At 43.1% G+C, this 21,006-nt stretch overlaps 1 protein-coding gene across 2 annotated transcripts in view; it reads right to left on the reverse strand.

Annotated features, from left to right (window-relative positions):
- Positions 1-1,415: 1,415 nt before the first annotated feature.
- Positions 1,416-21,006, reverse strand: part of LOC147750611 (chloride anion exchanger-like) — a 334,851-nt gene continuing 315,260 nt past the window's right edge. For both annotated transcript variants that reach the window (XM_086967201.1, XM_086967202.1), the window contains exons 20-21: positions 11,480-11,566; positions 1,416-3,323 (exon numbers count right to left, since the gene is read on the reverse strand). In XM_086967201.1, coding sequence (XP_086823327.1) covers positions 3,300-3,323; positions 11,480-11,566 — 111 coding nt within the window. In that variant the 3' untranslated portion in view covers positions 1,416-3,299. The remainder of the gene's footprint in view (positions 3,324-11,479; positions 11,567-21,006) is intronic.

Below are 21,006 nucleotides of genomic sequence, written 5' to 3' on the forward strand. Positions count from 1 at the left end.
CAGAAAACCTTAACTTTTATCTAGAAAATAAAACCATTTAAAAATACTCACAATTCTCTTTATTGCCTTAAATATTAATTGCATTTTTATTTTTCATGTTTATGTAAAGTTTCCTGAAGGTGATAACACGGTGGCAAAGGTCCATCACATGTAAAGCGGTAAACTAGTGGTATATAAGGTTTTGCTTTGGTGAAATTACTGTGAAATTACCGCTGGATCATTCTGACTCCTAAGTAATGGCAAAGGGCACTTATACATCCACAGAATGTCTACTACAAGGCCTGCTTTCAATATATACAACATAATATCCTCCATATTGCATTCCTGTCGCCATATAGAGTCCACAGAATATACCTTGAGGTGTTGCCCATGTGCCCTCATTGCCCAGCTCCTCATGCTAACTTTTTGCATATGTTTTGGGATTGTCCCCGTGCAAGAGCCTTTTGGGATGCTGTTTGCTTGATACTCCTACGAGTGACGGGTTGGCAGGGTCTCAACAATGAAGCAGTTATGTGTTGGATCTTTACAAGCAGTGTCGCACAGGTGGGGACATCACCCATTTCATAGATCTAGTGCTGATGTTGGCTTGGTGCGTCACTGAGCTGCGGTGGAAATCAGCGATCCTTCCTGGAGCTTCGCATTGGCAGGCTGTCTTGACTAAATGGGCAGAGGTGGAATTGGTGGGATTGAGGTTAGAGGAAACACAGGATGTATGCAGTAGCCCCATAGCAGCAGCCTTGGACGAACTAGTTCATGCTCTCCAGGCTGACCCGAACTATAATACCCGTCCACCATAACTACGATGAGGACACTGGCATGGTGTGTACTGAATTAAGGTGCGAGTGAGATGCTTCCTCCTGGCTATAACACCCAACAATTTAGTTTGAGATGTAATGAGCCCACCCGGGAGACCACACAGCACCTTATGCTCTCAAGTTGCATTAACCCACACCAGGGACACAAGCTCGATGTTATTGCTTCTTTGTTAGTGTTGTTGGAATGTCAGAGAGTCTTTGAATTCTAAGCTTGTAACAATATATGTAAGTGATGCCTGCTAGGTAACTAATGCGATGCTGTTTGATATATGCAATCAAGGTAGAACTCATGTTTTGTATAGCTGTAAAACTCAATATAGCTATTTAAAAGAAAAGAGAGGGCACATAACTGAGGGGTAGTTCTTAACAAGGGGCTAACAGTCCCAGTAATGGGTGTTAAGGGAGGTTCACGCCCTGGCCAGCGGGGAGAAACGCTCACATTTTCTAAAGGCAAGCTAGACATTCTGGAATTAATTTGAATCACATAAGGTTGCAGATTAATCCACTTTAGTACATGCTGAGTCCAAGCTGAGCCTGTCACAGTAAAAAAACTACTTCCTTTACGTTGTGTTAGCAGAAAGCACACTGCACTTGGAGGTGTTTTCTGAGTTGTCTTCAGCAAATGTTTAATTCCCCAATCTACAAAACAAGAACTCCAACTATGTACAGACTGCTTTATTGAAAAACATCACACATATATTTAGTAACTTAATATCTTACTTAATAATCTGACCTGGTTCCTCCTTCTCTACCCTTTCCACAAGTGCCCCTCTGGTGACTTGTTCTAGCCACTAATTATGACAAAAGGGAAATGAATGACATTCAATATCCTCTTCTCGCCTTTCCGTCTTTTGGGCAAAACCTTGAAGTGCTTGATTCTGGATCACAATGGTTACATATTACACCTTTGTACCAGTGTTGCCCTGTCACAGGATTACAAGTTTAGGAAGGGAGGAATTACCATCAAACCAGTTGAGATAATCCAGGCAATTACATGTTTTGACAGACTGTGGTAAACCACTTTATCCCAAAAGGTTTTAATTTTCAGAGGTCTAATTGTTCTTTTTTTATTCAAAACTGATGAAATTTGGTTGTTGAAGAAGACAATGAGATCTACAAAACAATTGTAGTTCAGTTTCTCCATCATCATGTGAATGAGTGCACAGCTCCCTAGAAAATGGGATAAATTAGCAAACGGATGTAGTGTTTACAAACAGGTAGGTGAACATTTCTACAAACAATGTACCATTTGTGTATGCATTGAGGTCAACAATGAAAAGTAAAAAAAAACAGACATGTATCTATAAGCATACAATCAACAAACAGTCCTACTGTGGGCAGGGGGCCAAAACAAATCTTTAAAATTCTGTCTCCTCCCACTGAGCCCCAGTCTGAGACAGGAGAAGCGATACGAAAGCTACAATGTCAAGTCCTCTCACTGAACTGCAATTGTAACAGTAAAAACACATGAAATGCCAGTCATTAATTATGAATATTATCTTACTAATCACCTGCAATGCGCCCTCAGATGGAGCACCTACTGGTCCTATTCTAATCTATTGTATAAATATAATACACCTGTATTCATTTTCCAAAATTCTTGATACAGAAATATGTGTTTTGGGAGGTTTTATTGCATTGGCAGTTACTTCTCAAATTAATTGATTTCTTTGCTCCCAGGGAAGCATTGTACACACATACTATTATGCTACACAGGAATGCCTGGCTGCCTATGCCCACCCCACCTGTTGTTATATCATTATTGCATGCACAGGCAGATTCTCATTATTGATAATGTAAGTGAACAGAAATGTATTTGAGGAAAAAAGAAAGTGTTTTTTCTGCTCTCCACCTTAACTGAATTTTACTACTATAGCAACACTGCAACAAACAAAAGTCCTTTGTGCAAATTATTATTTTTGTATTGTTACCAGAAATACAATTCACCACAGAATGGTGGCACCTTTTGTAATGAGGGGAAGATTTTTTTCATCTCCTAATATCATGCATCCCAGTGTAACAGACCCTAAATGCTAGACTCCCCTTTCAGATGATTCAATAAGGGGGGATCAGACTTGTCTGGAACTCTTGGGCTCCCTGGAGGATATCTGTCTGCAGTGCATCTGCATTTTGGGGTGGGGGTTGATGGTTAAAGCCATTTTCCTCAGATTCAACAACAGTATAAAATAAATGCTATGTTTCCACAGTTTCTTTTTTTCTACAAAAAACAGTGAGGAATAAATAGAATAGTCGTATTACAGACAGATTTAGTCTACATAACTACCTCTTCTCACTGAGTACCCATTAGCGATGCAGTAAAACCATATTAACTTTTAAAAAAAATTCACATTGCAAAAGCCAAGATCCTGCATAGTGAGAATCACCAGCTAGCCAATTAGGTTCATCTTTACAAGCATAAGGGTGAACAAAATCTGGCAGGTAGACGTGTGTCTGGAATTCAGAAGAACTATGGGAGTCGAAGTTTCAGAATGTTGTTCCAACGAGAACCTACAACAATAGAAAAATGGATCTTTAGTGTTTATTATTGCATCTTTCATAACAATTAAGACAGTTTAACAAGATTTAAAACAGATACATGTTTATATCACACTAGTACAGACTTGACAATTGATACAGTAACATCATTTTTAATAACATAATTATCAACCAACTGTAATGGCAGAAAAGTGGTTATTTTGTTTTATGTTGACATGAGACCGAGTGGTTTATGTCCTGTTACTACCATATCAGATTTACGCAGCTGCTTCTGCCCGGGAAATGCCTACCTGTGTTCCTGCAACTTTCACAAGTTCCTTCTGTCCCAAGGTTCATCAACATAACTTTTGTTTTATAGTACACACTTAGAAGAGCTTGCATACTTGGAAGGCATACCAATAAGGACATGGCAAAGAAAGCAGATTGAATGGAAACATTAAAAAGCACTGGAGCCATCATACCCTTGAGAAGTATTTAGGTTTAGTATCAAAGACTTTTACAGCATTGTGAATTTGGTTTGAGTTCCCGTTTGCAGGTGGCAATTTGTTTATTTCCATCGGCTTGAAGTCTGGCCTAGCGCCTAACTAATCCAAGATACCCATGAGAGGAAATGTGTGTTCTCACTTTCCCCAGCACTGCACTTTCATTGATTACTTTGCTTGATTTACGCTACATCAGACTGGTAAAACCCGGTACTACATGTGAACACAGCAGAGTACACAGACACTCATTTAATGCCGCAACTCAAATCATAAAACTCAGTAAATGTTCAATTTATAGACATGTGTATCCCCATCGGGAAGTACAAATAGTTCCATACAGCCACATTTAACTGAACACCACATCTAAAGGCATCTTCACGGTTACTCGAATCTACCCTGGCAAACCTTTATGTGATGGGGCTCGCTATAGGGAACTACTACCCTTCCCAGACATTAAGAGATGCTAGACACAGGTGATGAGACACACACTGTATTTTGATGATGATTATTGCTGTTGTTACTATAATTGTTATTGATTCATTTCATAACGTAATTAAAATAATAACTAAATATTATTATATGTATTGTTATTGTTGCTGTTATTAATATTAATATTATATGGCCAAAGCCACTGGTGCAAGGGGGTGTATACATGTATAGTTACTGACTAACATCAGATACATTCTTATATATCAGTTACTATTTCCAGGTTTAGTAACTGATTAGTTAAATTGGAGCCATGGAAAATTAGTCTGAAAAGGTTTGATTTGAGGTCTTAGAGGAAGGCAAAGGGGTTAGGGAGTGTTCTTATGCCTTCAGGAAAATGGCTCCAGAGTTTGAGTGCTAGACCCAAAATGGTCTGTTTCAATATTTTTTCTCTTCTTTGTTGGAGGAATCTCCAGCGATGGCTCCTTTATTCCTCTCGTTTCTCTTTGACCCACAGAGGTGTGTCGTTTTTCTTTCAGGTATCTTGGAAGACAGGACTTTATTGCCATGTGTATTATATAGACAATTGGGGAATGCAACCCTGAGGCAACCTGTTGCGACCCGTACCACTTTGTTTGCGACCCTTGGCCTGGCTTGTCGCTCCCAGTCATGCCTGACAGGACACAATACTGTGGATTCAGACTACATCTAAAATAATGGATTTTACCTCAAAACGACGCTGTGCTGGTAGGTGGGAGGCTACACTATGCAGTACATATGCTCTAGGAGGAGCCACTTGTAGGCATGTATGGGCCTTGAGGGCTGGGTGGGGCATGTGGGGTTTAGGAGGAAGCTGTAGCCCTCACTCACATGCTGCCAGCCAGACTCTGCCCTGCCAACCTTGGGCCAATCCTGAAGCAGAAATAAAATAGGAGACACAGCCAGTGTCAGCCTGTGAGGTGATGGAACTGAAGTGACGTGCTTCCTTTCTGCAGTGCTTGCACCCAGCTGCCCAGGCAGAATCTCTTACATAATGCGCTGGCAGGCAACAGGGCTAGGACAATGGGATATCGGTTGTCCCGGGGCCCTTATTAAAGATCATCGAAGAAGCAACAAAAAAAAAGCTACTGTAAAGAAACTGCACCAATATTTACAAAAATACAGTCCATTATGTGTCCTCATATTCTGCATCAATGTTGAAATGATGAATCCCCACACCACAGCACAGTGTTGAAATATTAGTTCCCCACATGCTGTATTAAGTGTTGAATGAGCTCCTACAAGCGGGCCCAGTTACTAAGAAATCTCCATTTCAAAATGAGGCAATTCTTTTTCTGATTCAGGCTTTATACATCTGCACTCCTGGCCAGTAGTGTAGCAGTTGTACCAACTGCCCTAATGAAAACAAGGAAGTTGCCCCCCATCCTCTTGTTTGGTAATAAAAAACAGTCACACATTTCGGTAAAGTGGGCCCTTCATGTCCCTGGGTCCCAGTGCCAGTGCACCCCCCGCACTGCTGATGACCCGGAGCCTGTGAGCTGCATCCGTGGTGGTGTGTCCTCTGAAGCCAGCAGAGGCGTCGGCGATGCCTGCGTATAACCAGGTATCAATTCCTCTCAAATTGTGTGAATTTAGGCAATTACCTGATTTCACCATGCCTCCTTTTCCTTCATCGTTACATTTCAAAACCCCTTGAAATACAAAGATTCAAAATATGTGCTATGCAAAACCTTTCCTGCATATGTTTTAATAGATTTGAATGTTTTTCCATATGTATTTACAACCCAGGCCACATACAGGGTACATACGACAAACTACTTGATTTGTGGATCACTAAGGGCATTGTCGTCAGAGCAGTAGGATAAAGGGCATGAATTTTTCCAAGTTCATCTTTAAAAACATATCTTTTCAAATAAATGCACTGATATAATTTAGTGTACTGCATTGTTGTACAATATTAAAACTGTTCTGCAGTATCTGAACCCTGCATCTGAAGATACTGCTGATACTGACACAGGGCCTTGTTCATAAAGGTAAAGTTTGGACTCTGTGTGATCTTCTCAAACTCTTCCTTCTCCACCAGTGGGTAGAGTTGGCTAAGTGCACACATTTGCATGCCGCAGACCAGGACCATAACTGGTTTAAAATCAGTCCAGCCTGAGTGTGGACTTCATCCCAGCAAACTGCCTACTGATCAGTATATGTCAATGTCAGAGTCGGTGTATGTCTTGAAAGATATTTCCTCCAATGCGATGAGATATTGGGGAGGTAGCTGACGTGTAAATTATGGTTTCTTTCCATCCAAAGGGTCTTTTGGCAGCATCTACGTATTTTTTTAAAAGTCGAGCATAAGTGGCGAGAGTTGGAGATGTGTAGGAGATTTGGTACCATATCCTATGTATGGTGATGGTGTATAAATTCCTCACTCACCTAAAGACTATTGAGTAATAAATATGGTGTTCTTATCTCAGTAAGTTGGTAGTGCCAGGGATGGCTTAAGATGTTTTTCTGCCTGACTGTATGAGGACCTAGATTGATGCAGTTGCTCCTGTCCGGCAACCATCTTGACAACATCTGTAAAACACAGGGTTAAAACCCAATTGATGTAAATTTAACACGTCCTCTCTGTCATGACCTTCCTGCAGCTTTTCACAATTATTGGGTATGTTATTTTCACTGCACCTGGTAGTTTTATCACTGGTCAAAAGTTTGCATAATGAAGAAGAGTTTTCAGCAAGGGCATTAAGGATACGTCTGTGAACTTTTTTGCACCCATTCTTCTATTATTACAAAATAATTGATTTGAGTTGAACAAGGAATTAGAAGAATCTCTTTCTTTCTAATATGTTCTGTAGTGCAGCCTTTTGCCACAGACCCAGAGGGTATTGCGGTTTTAAGTACTTCTTTTATTTTTCATTAGAAATTATGGTAATTTTAAAGTATGTTTCACAGCTCTTGTTCTTTGTTTGGAATGTCTAACCCAGAACAAAAGGGATTTCACTAAAATCTTTCGAAACTTTTCAAGAACCCAAGTTTAGAATGTTCTGAGGATTCCGGATCTTCATGTATAACGATCCCTATAATTTGTTGTTTACTGCTCTGAAGTGGGTGAGAGTGCTTTTCACTTGAGCTATTCCCATAGCAACATTTAATTGCTTTATTATTTACATTCTGATTAGAATCACACCTATTTGTTTCCCACACTCTCTGGGCCAGATGTATCAAAGGGTTTTGCCCATTCTGTGTCCATGGGGAAATGTGTTGATACATTATGGCCCTCTGTATTTTAGCTGCTTTAGTTAACCCAGATCCTTCTTTGTAAGCCCCCCCCCCCCATTAGGAACTCTTTAAAATCAGTCATGCAGGTTATTTACAAAAGATAAAACAAAATCAGTCAATACATCTAGGAACTACTCTCTATTAGCTGATGCGCCTACAACAGGATCATTTTTTTATAGAATATATTGACAATATTTAGGATTCTACTTAATGATTTTTGAATTTTATGATTCAGCAATTACGTCTCAATAAGTTAGTGGCATGTCCATTGAATTCCCGAGGAAAAAATGAGTTCCCCTTCTACCCATAATACTCCCCAATATAATGGTAAGCTACCTTCCCAGGATAAAATAACAAAGATTCAGACGTGCAATTAGGATAGATGTCGACTTCGGTAAACAAGAGTTTTATGGCTTCATCTCTGGACTTAAGGAAGATCATGTTTGGTGGTAGCCTAAGGGCGCGCCCTCATCCATGGTTTGCTGTATACCAACTTCTGAGTGGCTACAAAGATTATTCACAAACGAAGATGGCCACATCTTTGTTCACTTTACAGAATTTGCCTTCTGGATTTGAGGAGTAGGCGTGATGGGCGATCAGGTGCCAGATCTCTGGATAGCACTTCTGAGTTAAGTATTCTGCAATTGTGTATCTTAGTCTGAAATGTTACCTTGCACTGTGTTGTCAGTCCTAGTACATGGAGTAGCTCTGTTGCTGGGAATTTGCTCTGAAAACTGTCGCAATATTTTTGATTTTACTGTGGGAGCTGAACAGGTCAATATTGGATTTTAGATGGGCTAAGTAACTTTGTGGTGACACTAGGAAGGCCTTCAGCTCGTCAGTGGCTTAATACTGTGGATAAGTCTATGACTTCAAGCAACTCTTTCTTGCTCCAAAAGGGGAAGTCATAAAAAACTCCATAATGGTGCATGAGATAGGGTTCATAAGGCGACCAGACCCAATGATCATCTCAAGAAAACATCTTCATTCATGGTCTTATTTATGAAGGTAGACCGTCACACAATCATGAAAAACATCTCTTTAATCAAACCATCTGCATTCCCAGATCACTTGAGAAGAGGTCTCGTTATCCTGAAAATAAATAAGGACAATAAATCAGGATGGTGTGCACTCTTTGGTTAAAATGGGACCACAATCTCCCCTCTTAAAGAAACCAGCTCTGGGCAGGAAAAATGTGCTGAATGTCAGACCTACTATGCAAGTACCATTACCTGAAAATTACTAGAGAAAAGAATGGTCAAGCAAATACAAGAATGCATCTCCAAAACCAGCCTACTATGTCAAATCAATTATGTTTTAGGTCTAAATTGTGTGCAGGAGACTGCATCCATCATGATCATTGGTACGGTATTGAAGGATACTGTTCGCAATAAGACCCTATCAGACATGTTCTCCACCAAACAGTGGATTAGTGGTACATATCTAACTTGATTCACCTCTTACCAACTCTTACACTGTCATGTAGCATTCCTCAGGGACACCAATCGCATAATGCTGGAAGCTCTAGGGGGTCATATAAACTCAGCAAAGACTGACCTTCTACTGCTACCGTGCTGAGACGAAACCAACAGATGCAACTATAGTTCCTAGCAATTAAGCCTGAACTATGGATCAAGCCTTGCTACGAAAAAAATAATGGCAAAAACCATATCCCCAATGTAACCAACTCCATAGAACACCAGCTACTAAACTGCTTACTAAAGAAATTAGCCCATGATGAGATCAATTAAAACAAATGGTAGAGGTCCTTTATTAATCTAACATTGACAGCTTGGACACCAATCTGAAGAGTCTACCCAAATCTGTCAAGTTACTCTACAAAATTAACAATAGGATATCACTAACCAATCTCCAATTACTAGTACTAGACACTAAAGGCAACTTCACATTTTCTTCACTGAATGTAAAACTCCTACCAACTTACAGTCATCATATCTGCTTGACAAATTAACTGCCCGGGAGGCTTATATGAGATGAGAACCTAATTGACAAGCTATTGAGGAAATTCTAAGGGTGAAAAAGCTGCATCTGCTCACCAAACCATTTCACTCCATGCTCCCAGATTGTGGAAGGCACTACCAGAAAAGTTAAAACCACCCCAAATGATTCTTTCGTTCAGAAAATAATTGATGATTACTTTATTGAAGTCCTTCCTAGGCCCAATCTGCTAATTTCCCTTATCCTTCAGAGTTATAGCCGTAAAATGGGAAACAAACAATTTTTATTTCATTGAACGAACAGTGCTCCAGTATCTCTGGTTATGCTCACACTTAAACAGTGCACGAATAAACAACAATGAACGCCTTTGTCAAACACAAAGCCTTTTCCCACCCACCAACAGAAATATGGGCTCCTTTAGGAGCTCATCATTACAATTGCTAAATACATTACTCATTAAAAGAATACTCATACTAAATTCATAAGTGCTATTCGTCAATAACCTTTCATTCAATCCAACACCTTATATTCTTTGTAATATTAGTCTACGCATACATATCAAAGCCATATCTAAATATACTGCTACTCCGTCATAAGTCATGATCTTGAGGGCAGGTCTGCAGGTTCATTTCAGTGCAGGATAACAGAGATTGACTCTTTCCCCTCCTTCCAATATTTGATCTTTAACATGAAGTCAGAGCAATCCTCCCAGGCAGTCTCAGTGTCATCTGTCACCCTCTCAACAACAGCCATACTTTTCTTGAAGAGTCTCCACTAGGGTGACCCTCATGAAAGTCTCCTCATTCCTCTCCAGAATCCACCTCACCCAACAAGGTTATAAGCCTACTAGCAGTAAAGGATCTACCACTGACATCATAGTCACTAAGAAGGACTTTTTTTCGAGTAGTGACATAGTCCTGTAGACTGGTCCAATAAGTACATGGTCCCTTTTTCAGTGGTCTTCAAGCATATTAAATACTGCGGTCAAATAAAAAAGGATCCTACATGCTTTCGGGATACTAAGAATCCTGCTGCACAGATGTTAAATAACCTGTGTTTACGCCCACATTTACCTTTGTGAATGGGGCCCATTGTGCATGTCACTGAAATCGATAGTGACTTTCAGCTGCTGCCTCTTAAACTTAATATAGCCTTATAGCCCGCCGTGGAGGGCTATACCGGCTATTAAAGGCCCTCTCCAGCGTTAAAGGCCCCGAGCCGAAGGCGAGGGCCTTTAACAGGGGAGAGGGGCTTTAATAGCGGTATAGCCCATCTACGAAGGGCTATAAGGCTATGAGAACATTCTGTCACTAGAGGGTGGAATGTTCTAACAAAAAAAACAAAGCCTTTTGGGAGCGTGAGGGGATTGGAATCCCCTCAGGTTCCCTGAAGCCTTTCTTCACAGCCAGAGCTGTGAACAAAGAAACATTGGAATGTTGGAGCTCCAGGCTTATACCAGCCATTATAAGCCCGGAGCACTCCATTGTCTTCAATGGAGCTCCCAACATTCCAATGTTCTAATAACAGATATTTCCTCACCATGGCCTCCTGTGATGACGTTTGACCTCAGCATTTCATGCCTACATCAGCACCCCGGAGCTCATCTGCAGCCACATCTCAGTTGTGCAGATTTCTGAGAGTGGGTAGCTAAATGTGGCCAAGCATCATGTTAAGAACTCTACTGGCTCACACAGATATCTTTTTGACCAGATGCTCCCAGGCATTAACATTTGTTTATTGCCTCCAATTCTGTCATTATGTGTCTTCACCTTGAGTTCAAGCCCATAAATGCGGTTAAAGAGTACCACCTTCATCAGAGGTCATTAACTGCTATTAACACACCTTAACAGAAGACAGTAACACTTGATTGGCTAAATGGCATGAGACCCAACACCTTAAGAAAGAGGAGCCTAAAAATTAAACGTTATCATCTGTACTTCACGATAATGATGATTAAGAGAGGAATTTGTTTCCCCGATCACTTGCAAATGCAATACTACAGACACTGGATATTATACTTACACTGTGGGTTCTTTGGCGTAGGCTCCAATTGTCACTGTTGTCACTGTTGTGTTCGTTTTCCATGCTTTGCACATTGCCTTCCTTTTCCTATAAAAAACAGAGATTCGGCATTCTCAGAACATCAGAAATTAGAAATGGCTTGCACCTTTGTTTACATGTTTTCTCCAAACGTTGGACAGTCCGGCACTTTTGAAAACATGAAATATGAAAATAAGACTCCGGTAAGGGGTGGCCGATCATGGATAAAGTAAAGTTAACCAGGCAACCTAAGCCACTCCCATGTATGTCTCTCACATTCGAGCCTCTGTGGAAATAGACGTGTTTTGAGCACATAACTTTCCATGTTGCCCCCTAAAAGGAAGAGCAGCATTTCTGTGGGTATGGGGATGGGAGGGGCATAGAGAAAGCCTATAATCGGACAAGGAAGTTAGCTTAGTGTAGCAGTGCACCTTCTGCAGTGACATCTATTACCAGTAAAGATGCAAGGCACGACCTGTTCAGCTTTTCATCCTTTTGACGTTTATACATTGAGTACCCTTGCTTTCGGCAATAATAATTACTCGTATCTACAGCACTCGGACACTTCTGTAAGGTATTCTTACTATATGAAACAAGCACTGGCGTTGCCAATAGGTCTCGCAGTAGGAAAGTTGGAGCTATTGGTTTTGTAAATGACATTTTATATTTATATATCGTTATTGGCATTGTTAATAACAATATATAAATATAAAATGTCATTTACAAAACCAATAGCTCCAACTTTCCAAATGCGAAACCTATTGGCAACGCCAGTGCTTGTTTTCTTTGCTTAATGACTTCAGTCTGCCCTCCCCCACATCTTTAAGAGAAGCAGCCAACAGTCAATGGAAAACGTGTGGGGACGGAGAGAGAAAACTCTATATATTTTTTTTAGTACCTGGGTCAAATATACAGCACTTCTATTTACAGGTCCTGGCTCAATCCTGAGACTAGGCTGGGAGCTCTTATTTGCAGAGAGGGGAGACTGCTCCCGCTGCTGCAGGCATTTCGAGGAGGTAGGCAGGGTCACTGCGGGCTATTTTTTTATTCACGGTGGGTAGCAGGGGGGCTTTACTGTTGCACAATTGATGGCCTGAGTCACCTACTTGGCCTGTTAGTGACACTGGTGCATGAGGCATTGGCAGTCCTCCCTCGAGCCTCGGGCCATGCTGAGCTGGAGTCGCTGTTGTGGGGGGAGGGGCACTGCAATGACGGTGTGGGCTTCCTTCAATGCTGGGGCGGCAGGGCAACTTGTCTTTCATCCGCAGTTCACCCAGTCAATGCCGTTTGGTGGTGTCGCTTCAAACAGGGGCAGCAGCAGCCTTCTTTTTATTGCAGGCCATGCCTTTCCTTGTGGGCGCTTCTCCTCGTAGCTGCAGGGTAGATGCGCGATGTCAGCAGATGGTGAGTGGAAGTCGCTCTGTAATGGGGGTGTGCATAGCGGCGTCAGTCCAGTCTATGTGCTTAATTTTTTACTTTCAGGGAACTGCGCTGTTCTTCTCACCTCTCTGTGATGCCTGTCCACACTCCCCTCTCACAGTGGGGGACTGGTGCAGCTTGTCCTTTGGTGGGTGCCATCTCTTCTCCCAAGCAGGCACCTTATATGTGGGAGTGGGGGGCTTATTCAATATTGTTGCAGCACACCTCAAACATCGAGGGTGCCCTTTGTCGCTGCTGCACTCTCCCTGTCTGGATTCTCTTGCTGCCGGACCGGTTAGCACTACTGCTTCAGGGGCCTTATCGGTGGATGCAGTTGGGTTTGTTGGGTGGCCGTGCCCTGTCAGCCTCGGTTGCCATCAAGTTGCCAGCAGATGTTGCTGTTGGTGGTTGTTGATGTACAACGAAGCCACAGTTGTGGCTTATTTAGCTTAAGCAGCTTACAGACACTGATAAAGATAGACAACGAGAGCTTAAGAAAGAAGGTTTAGAGAAAAGGTGGGCAGAAAGCCTGCATTCCTACTTTTAACAAGAGCGGCCGGGAAACTGAAAGTACGGCCGGCCAGCCATGAATAATTAGGGGAGGAGAAGCCGCAGAGCACACGCTGGAAGAAGCCCTTTGATGTGGTGGCGGCCGTGAAAAAATGCAATTAGGAGGGAGGGAGGGAGGCTGATGCGCGTGCTTGTTTGGTCACGTGATTCACGTGCCTATTGGGGCCTCCGGCAATGTGCAGCGTGGTTCCAGTGGCACGGTGAACACGGGCCGGCATCTGGGCATAGCGGTGCACTTAGGGACTCACAATAAAGATTACAAGGAGTTTTGGATAGAACGTTTAATTAATCTAAGCCAGTGGTAATTACCACACATTTGTGGTAAAGACAATGTCCAGCTAATGAGGTCAGAATATATTGCACCCCGGAGAGTGAGTGACCAGCATCTTTCTGCTTACTCCCTGGGACACAGTAAAGTAGAGTAGATTGCCATCATCAACGCAGTGACTCCCAGAATTCAAGAGTATGCGCTGCAGGTGACACAAAGTCCTTGCGACAGAACAAAGTATAACCCACTGAGCTATCCTACTCGGACTGTTGTTTGTGATACGTGAGCTAAGCACACACCTCTGCAACAGAAGCGTGAACAACTTTAACCTCTCATACAATAACTGCCCCCTATGATGAGCATAGAACATACAGAACTCTCCAGCAGGAACATTTGAGCTATCTTCTAAGTATTCACATTTGCTAAGCCCTGATCTCAGGAATTCTCTGCACTCAACGAGGTATTAGGGAGCGCAGAAGATGTGTAGTGGCCGTACAGAAACAGAGGCACAATATTCTATCCACGTACTGCTAAAGAGCAAAAACTAAGCACAGTAAAAAACAAAATAAACACAAAAGCATCCCAGTGGCAGGAAATTGTGTTTTATGCAATGTGTGATTGTGGCCCACTGTTATTACTGCTCTGCTTCATCTCATATCAAACTCTCTTTTTGTCAAACAGAAATTGCATAAAATAAAGAGGAGGGGCAGAAGAAAAGGTCAAAGTGAATGGGGTACGGGTGGTGGGAGGAAACTGCTGGGAGGGAGATACAACCGCAACGTGGGCCTGGGGTCCAGGTCGTGCTGTGCAGAGTCCGGGCCCGAGGGAGCAGAGGGGCCCCAGCAGGACCCATGGCCCCAGGGCTCGGACGGCGGTCTGCAGCATGTCTAGGAGACAGGAGACAGGCACAGGGACCCACATGGACAACAACGGCCCGAGACAGACGCTGCGCCACTGTCTGGTTGTGGTTGGCCGTCCCTAGAAGTGCACATAAAATCACATACTTTACATTAATAGCACCTAATCGGTATGTCAGCATTCATATTTTTGACAGCTTTGTGAAGTTAAACCTTTGCAAAATGTTCCAGTTGGAGTTAAAATGTCATTCATCCTTAAAATTAACCTGTATTTTTCATGTGCTCTCAGTGCCTCATCACTAAATCAAAGCGCAGCTGACCAGCTTTACTAAGCATCCCGATTGCTATGCATTAAACTATACTCAAATGATGGCTCATTGAACTCAATGCCATAGGAAAATTGAATACCATAAACTGGTCAGTAGCATCATCAGAGGCGTATCATGAAAGCGTGCGTTCTCACAGAGCACAGCTGCCCATTTTTATGAAATAGCAAATCCTAAAGCGCATACAGTTAACTCCGAGTCCAGCGCTGCAGACAGTTCAGCTCAGAAACACTGCTCACTGTTTCTGAGTCGTTTTATCTGTAGCTCATGCAGTCATTTGGAGAAATTACGAGTAAAATGTGTGTGTTCTACAATGTGCATTCATGCGAAAGCGGGCGTGGAGCTGTGCCATGAGCAAGCGCACACCTCCATGATATGGCTGTGCCTGAGAGCTGTTATTTACAGCTCTCAGTCATGGCAGAATTACAGTATCTATTCCTCCAAATAAATTATTCGTATAATGCAAACAATGTAAATATATAAATACAAACGTTATATGTTCATTAAAATCGATGGGGCAGATTTACAAGCCCTTTGCGCCGCTTTTGCTTCACTTTGCCCATGTTAAAAGTGACGCTAAAGTGGCGCTAGAGGCTTGTAAATCTGCTCCAGTGTGTTTTATTGCACACAGTATATATCCCTAAATGAGATGTGGAAACAATTAAGCTTACATCACCAATCTCAGTAGTGACTTGAGTCATAATAGATTCATACAAGTTCCAGGTGAAACACGTTCATTGTAATAAGCAGACGTGGCTTCATATAAGGCACACACACCCTACACATGACACATAATCCCTAAATTGGTCTGAAACATTTCCATGAAAATAAAGGTCTGTTTATGAGGCCTGCTGCACTTTTTGTTGACAGCTTGCGGAAGTCAACAGTAAACACAGTAATGACCAGAGCATTCGATGGGACTGTCGCTGACAGTACCTAGCAGTCAGAGCACATCAGGAAGGCAGAGAGTTTAATTGACGGACAAGCAACAAGTGATGCGTCACCTGTTTCTACCGACGATTAAAAGCAACCTTTTGGTGCCGTTGAGAAAGTTTATTGGACGCCAGCTTCCTGGAGTAGGTGAACATAAAATGTTTTTTCTTGTAAACTGAGTACAGGATGATACGGCCACTAGGGGTCAGCCGTGCGTCAAGCGGCTGCTACGCGCCTCTCCCTGGATGCGGGTTCCAATGCTGCATCTAACGAGAAGCCCACCGCCCAACCGCCCCAGGACGGTTGACCGCGCAACTAAAGTACAAACCTGTCTTAATGTCATTTGAAAGGCCTGCACGTCGCTGCAATGCCAATGACAGTTTGACGCTGTTCTGGAGAAAATGGCTTTACATTCAAGTTATCACATTACATACATGTTTAGTAAACATACAGTATTTAAGGGAAACAGCCTGCAAATATTAGCTTTTTATCAAGGGCATGAAGTGTGTGGTGTAGATCCAGCTGGGAACACTCTCTATCACGTTGCAATAGGGCGAGCATTAACTAAAAGTAGCCTTGCTCGTATCAGTTATCGTAAAAGAAGTCAGGAATCGATCAAAAATGTAACAAGCATTGGCAAAACAAGAAATGGAGCAAAGAGGTAAAATGCTAGTGGAGAACATCACGAAAAAAGAAGGGACAGAGAGGAGGAAAGGTGGGAGGGAACACGGCCTGGGGGAAGCTGGCTGGGGAGGGGGAGGAGAAATGCAAGTAAGGCTGTGTGCGGGGAGAGAGAGGGGAGGTGCTGGAGCTGGGGAACAGATGGCCGTGAAAGTTTATGGCCCAAAAGCGCGTGCCTGTGGCCACGTGAACTCGAAGAAAACCGCACGAAAAACCCCATGGTTTCACGAGTATTTTGAGCACTTGAATTCTCGCCATTTCCCATTCCTTCTGAATGGAAAAGGCGAGACCTAAAAAAACGGAATTATTGTTTGGCTAGCACGTTTATTTCAGAAACAAAATGCAAGACATTCTATTGATAAATAGATAAAAGGTAAGTTATGTGAAGCGAACCTGTTAACCACGTGCCCAATAATAGAAATTAGGTAACTTTGACTATAAATGCGCTGCTGCTGTCCAAACTTCATTCAGGCATGGCTTTACAGAGCATCTGGAAAAAAGAAGGTGCTTCTTGTGTGTTTTCCTGGAATTTCGGCATAAGATGGGTACTTCATCCTCAGCAAGAGAAGGTGGTGGTGCATTATTTAAATTTGTATCCTAGTGATTCTGTTTATAGTCTATTTCACAACTTTGGGAAACACTGATGAACCCTAACTCAGAATGTGGTTTGATGCAAGTAGAAATTTTAGCTAGTGGAACGCAGCTGGTGAGGTGAGGAAACCTCTTTCAACTTGCTTTGTAGTGCAGACATTTTTCAAGGGTTACCACGGGTACTCCTGCACAGGGCCGGTCTCTAGGCGAAGCAGCTGGGGCTGTTTGGCCCAGACCCGTCTATTTCAGGAGCCCGCGCTGCTACTGCTAAATCTGTTCATATGTCAGGCTTAAGGAGCTTTGCGATGTATTTTTGTAAGGCAGCCCCTCTTGTTGGTTAAACACTGCAGTAACTTCAGCGCCGAGATGCCCAAGGGCCTTCGTTCGCGTTTTATAAGTGCTTTTATAAATATAAATAAATATAAGTAGCCTTAACCACCAAGAGCTGTCACCATAAAACCAGAGACGGGACCCAGTTCTCGTTAGTCTCCTGCGACCCACTAAATCTTGTAATAAACCTGCACCTGAAGCATGTTCTATCCATAGTAAAACTATTCGCAAAATGACATGCGGAAACCTCCACCTCTGCCTGGGGAGGAGCTGAAAATGGAGAATACTTACTACTAAATGGCATTGGGTTCGAAAGTGGTAAGGAGGGTCTTAGGGATTAGTTTGGTGCTGGCATGCAAATACCCACCCACAAAAGAGTAACCCCCAGATGCATCAAAGTTATATTTTGCGAGTCCTTAATAGCGAATTTTAAGGATTCGCTATTAAAGACTCGCAAAACGGGATGCATGTAGGAATCGCAATGTTATTTGCGATTCCTACTGATTCCTTATTTGCGATTCGCTAATTGCTAATCGCAAATAAGGAATGGCTTTCCCATTCATTCCTATGGGCAGCCTAAAGGCCCATAGGAATGAATGGGAAAGCCATTCCTTATTTGCGATTAGGAATTAGCGAATCGCAAATGTGCCGCAATTTCAAGGGTGCCAGGGTGTCCAAAGGACACCCTGTTGCACCCCTGAAATGGTAATGTTCACTGGTGTTGCGCACACACATGTCGCAAGGACATGTGTGTGTGTAATATACAACTTAGAAAATTGCTCTAAAGTGCATATTTCTAAGTTTTTGCTTTTTACCACGTAGTTTGGATTCGCTGTAAATAGCGACCCTAGATTGCGAATTCGCAATCTTGGAATGGTTCATGCATTGCATTTAAGGAATCGCAAATTACGATTCCTTAAATGCAATCGCAATTTGAGAACTCGCAATTATTTGCGAATTCTTAAATTGCGAGTGCATGAACCCTTGATGCATCATAAGTGTCATTTTTACAGGCGCAAACAGCTGAATTTTGCGATTTGCACCGTTTGTGCTCGCAAAAATGCTTGATGCATCTACCTGCAAGCCCGTTGCTATTCGCAAACTGCTCTTCTAAGGTTTCTACAGCCAAAAATGACCGAAAACAGTAATAACTGCACCCCAGGCTAGGCCTTGGAGTAGGTCCAGTAACACACATGGCCACTCACAGGTACTGCAACACACTGCCCAAACAAATAATGAAGGTAGGCACTGAATATAACCAGGGCCACTGGAATTATGGGGGCAGGGGATTATCAAATCATGAGGCAAGAAAATGAAAATCATGCACCATAATGCGGCTCCTTTTGTGATAATATCAGTGTATTGTTTTGTCATTTTTATAAACGTTAACACGGTCTGGAGAAAGATTTTACCTTCGGGGGCGGCTCTAGGCTCATGGTGGCCCTGTGCAGGGAGCGTAGGTAGGGGGCCCCAGAAGAGGGGGTCCAGGTGGGGCGGAGCCCCCCGGAGCTCAGGAAGGTGTGTTAATAAAACGTCCAGAAAAGGTGTCAGATGACCAGTACCTGCAGGTGTTCCTACCATTCCAAATTCGTCTCAGAACTATAAAATTTAGGAGGAGGAGGGTATTGTGACACATGACATGGCCAGCAGTGGGTAGGGAAAAAAAGAAGCCAATCAGGAACCAGAAGGAACGCAGTTGCGGAGGCCAGTGAAGAAGTGGGGGTCAGGGTGTTTGGAAGTGGAACAAAGCCGGAGGCCGCCAAATCCCTACCATGGGCCGCCATGCAAATAGGTATCCATTCTCAGAGGATTATTATAACATAACATAACAACATAACATGTGTATTTGTAAAGCGCACGATTACCCGTAGGCGTCCTGGCGCTGAATAACAGATGTTTATTGTTACCCAACTCAATGGTACTCATTTTAGCGACCTCAGATGGATGAAAGGCTGAGTGGACCCGCCGGGATTTGAACCTGTGACCATGAGGTCGAACACAGGCCCCTGCAGTGGCTGCTTTAGTCCACTGAGCCAGCAGACCCAGATTATATTAAGGATATACACATAGCTGCCAAGGTTTCAGATTGCTATGTGTGACACTTTCATAATTCCAGTGAAATTATGAGTGACATTTCAATGACTAAGAGTAACACTTTTTCGCAAGCAAAATCAAGCAAGGAAGACTAGGAAAACATATAAATAACAGCAATTGCGCCCATTTGAGCAACAAGACTCTCTAAGAAGATGTTTAAACTGTTGGAAATAACCAGAAACTGAAGCACCTAGTGCCCTTCTAAGCTGACCATACTGTTAACCAAAACGAGGATTCAGATATGCACCACTCATTGACAGTGCGCTCCACACCACTGCAAACAAAAGAAGGTTTCTCTAAATTTCAGCAAAGGGAGTTATTGTAGTAGGGTCAGATTATGCGTTGCAAAACCGGCGCAAGGTGCCTGCCACTTGCTCACCTCAAGTACAGAGAATAACATAATGACTGCTATAAAGGGGGGAAAAAAGAAAAGAAGGTGATGAGGACTGTTTTCCAGATTGGGTCTCATCACTTGAAAGCACACATCATCAGTCGCTGGGATTCAGAATGTATCCGAGGCGCAGACTTCACTACCGAAATTTTGAGCAGGTGTTCCTCTTAATTTCTTCTGCTCTGACAAACGTTACATTTTATTAAGAGCACTGGTCGTTTTACAAGTTCACATGTTATAAGATGTTTAATTTTGCACTTCCTTACTTGGATTTGAGGCAGGCTGGCTGGTACATGATCTCACAGCTGCAGGCCCGAGTCACTGACCCCTAATACGGCGGGATCATGAATATACCACAGTCACACTACGCATTCTGCACAGAGCAGCAGGACGAAAGTGCACTGGCGGACAGTATTCTCTGTAGTGATTAAGGGCGGCAGCAGGCTCACAACGGCGGGTCGGCATCAGCCAACGTTGGAGGGGTCGAGGGAAGCACACATTCTGCCATTGACTCTGAGAGTGGAACCGGGGAGGGGGCAGACTCTCCGATCTGGTCCTGCTCTTTATCTTGATGTTTCTGTGACAGTGTGCAGCTGCCACTTGTGCAGTTAGATAATTAACGGCAGGGGGAAGCAGGGCCCATTGATCCTGCTTAGAGGACCAGCAACCAGACAGTTGAGCTGCGAAGAGAAATATCCACGACTCTGCCGATTGCTTGTATCCCCCCACTGCAATCGGTGTGTTACTCAATGATGTGATGTCACGGGCTGCCTGCAGCACTCTCACTCGGCCCGGCCAACCTTCCGGTTTGGAAATTACTATTCCCTGCAGTCGGCATCCATGACTTTATTCTGCCCCCACAGCGCAGACGGCCCAGCAGTGCAGAAGGTGCGTTCAGCGGTGTTTCAAGGCAGCCGAGCCCCACGATTTTGCGCTGCCCGTTAACCATTGAGCAGCTGGCCTCCACCTCCAATTTATCTCCCAGCGCGCACCCTGTCAGCAGGATGTGACGTCGCAAGGGGAGATAAAAAAGAGGAAAGTGTGTCCAG

This window comes from Lissotriton vulgaris, chromosome 1_1, assembly GCF_964263255.1.
Source record: "Lissotriton vulgaris chromosome 1_1, aLisVul1.2, whole genome shotgun sequence".
NCBI classification, from domain to species: domain Eukaryota; kingdom Metazoa; phylum Chordata; class Amphibia; order Caudata; family Salamandridae; genus Lissotriton; species Lissotriton vulgaris.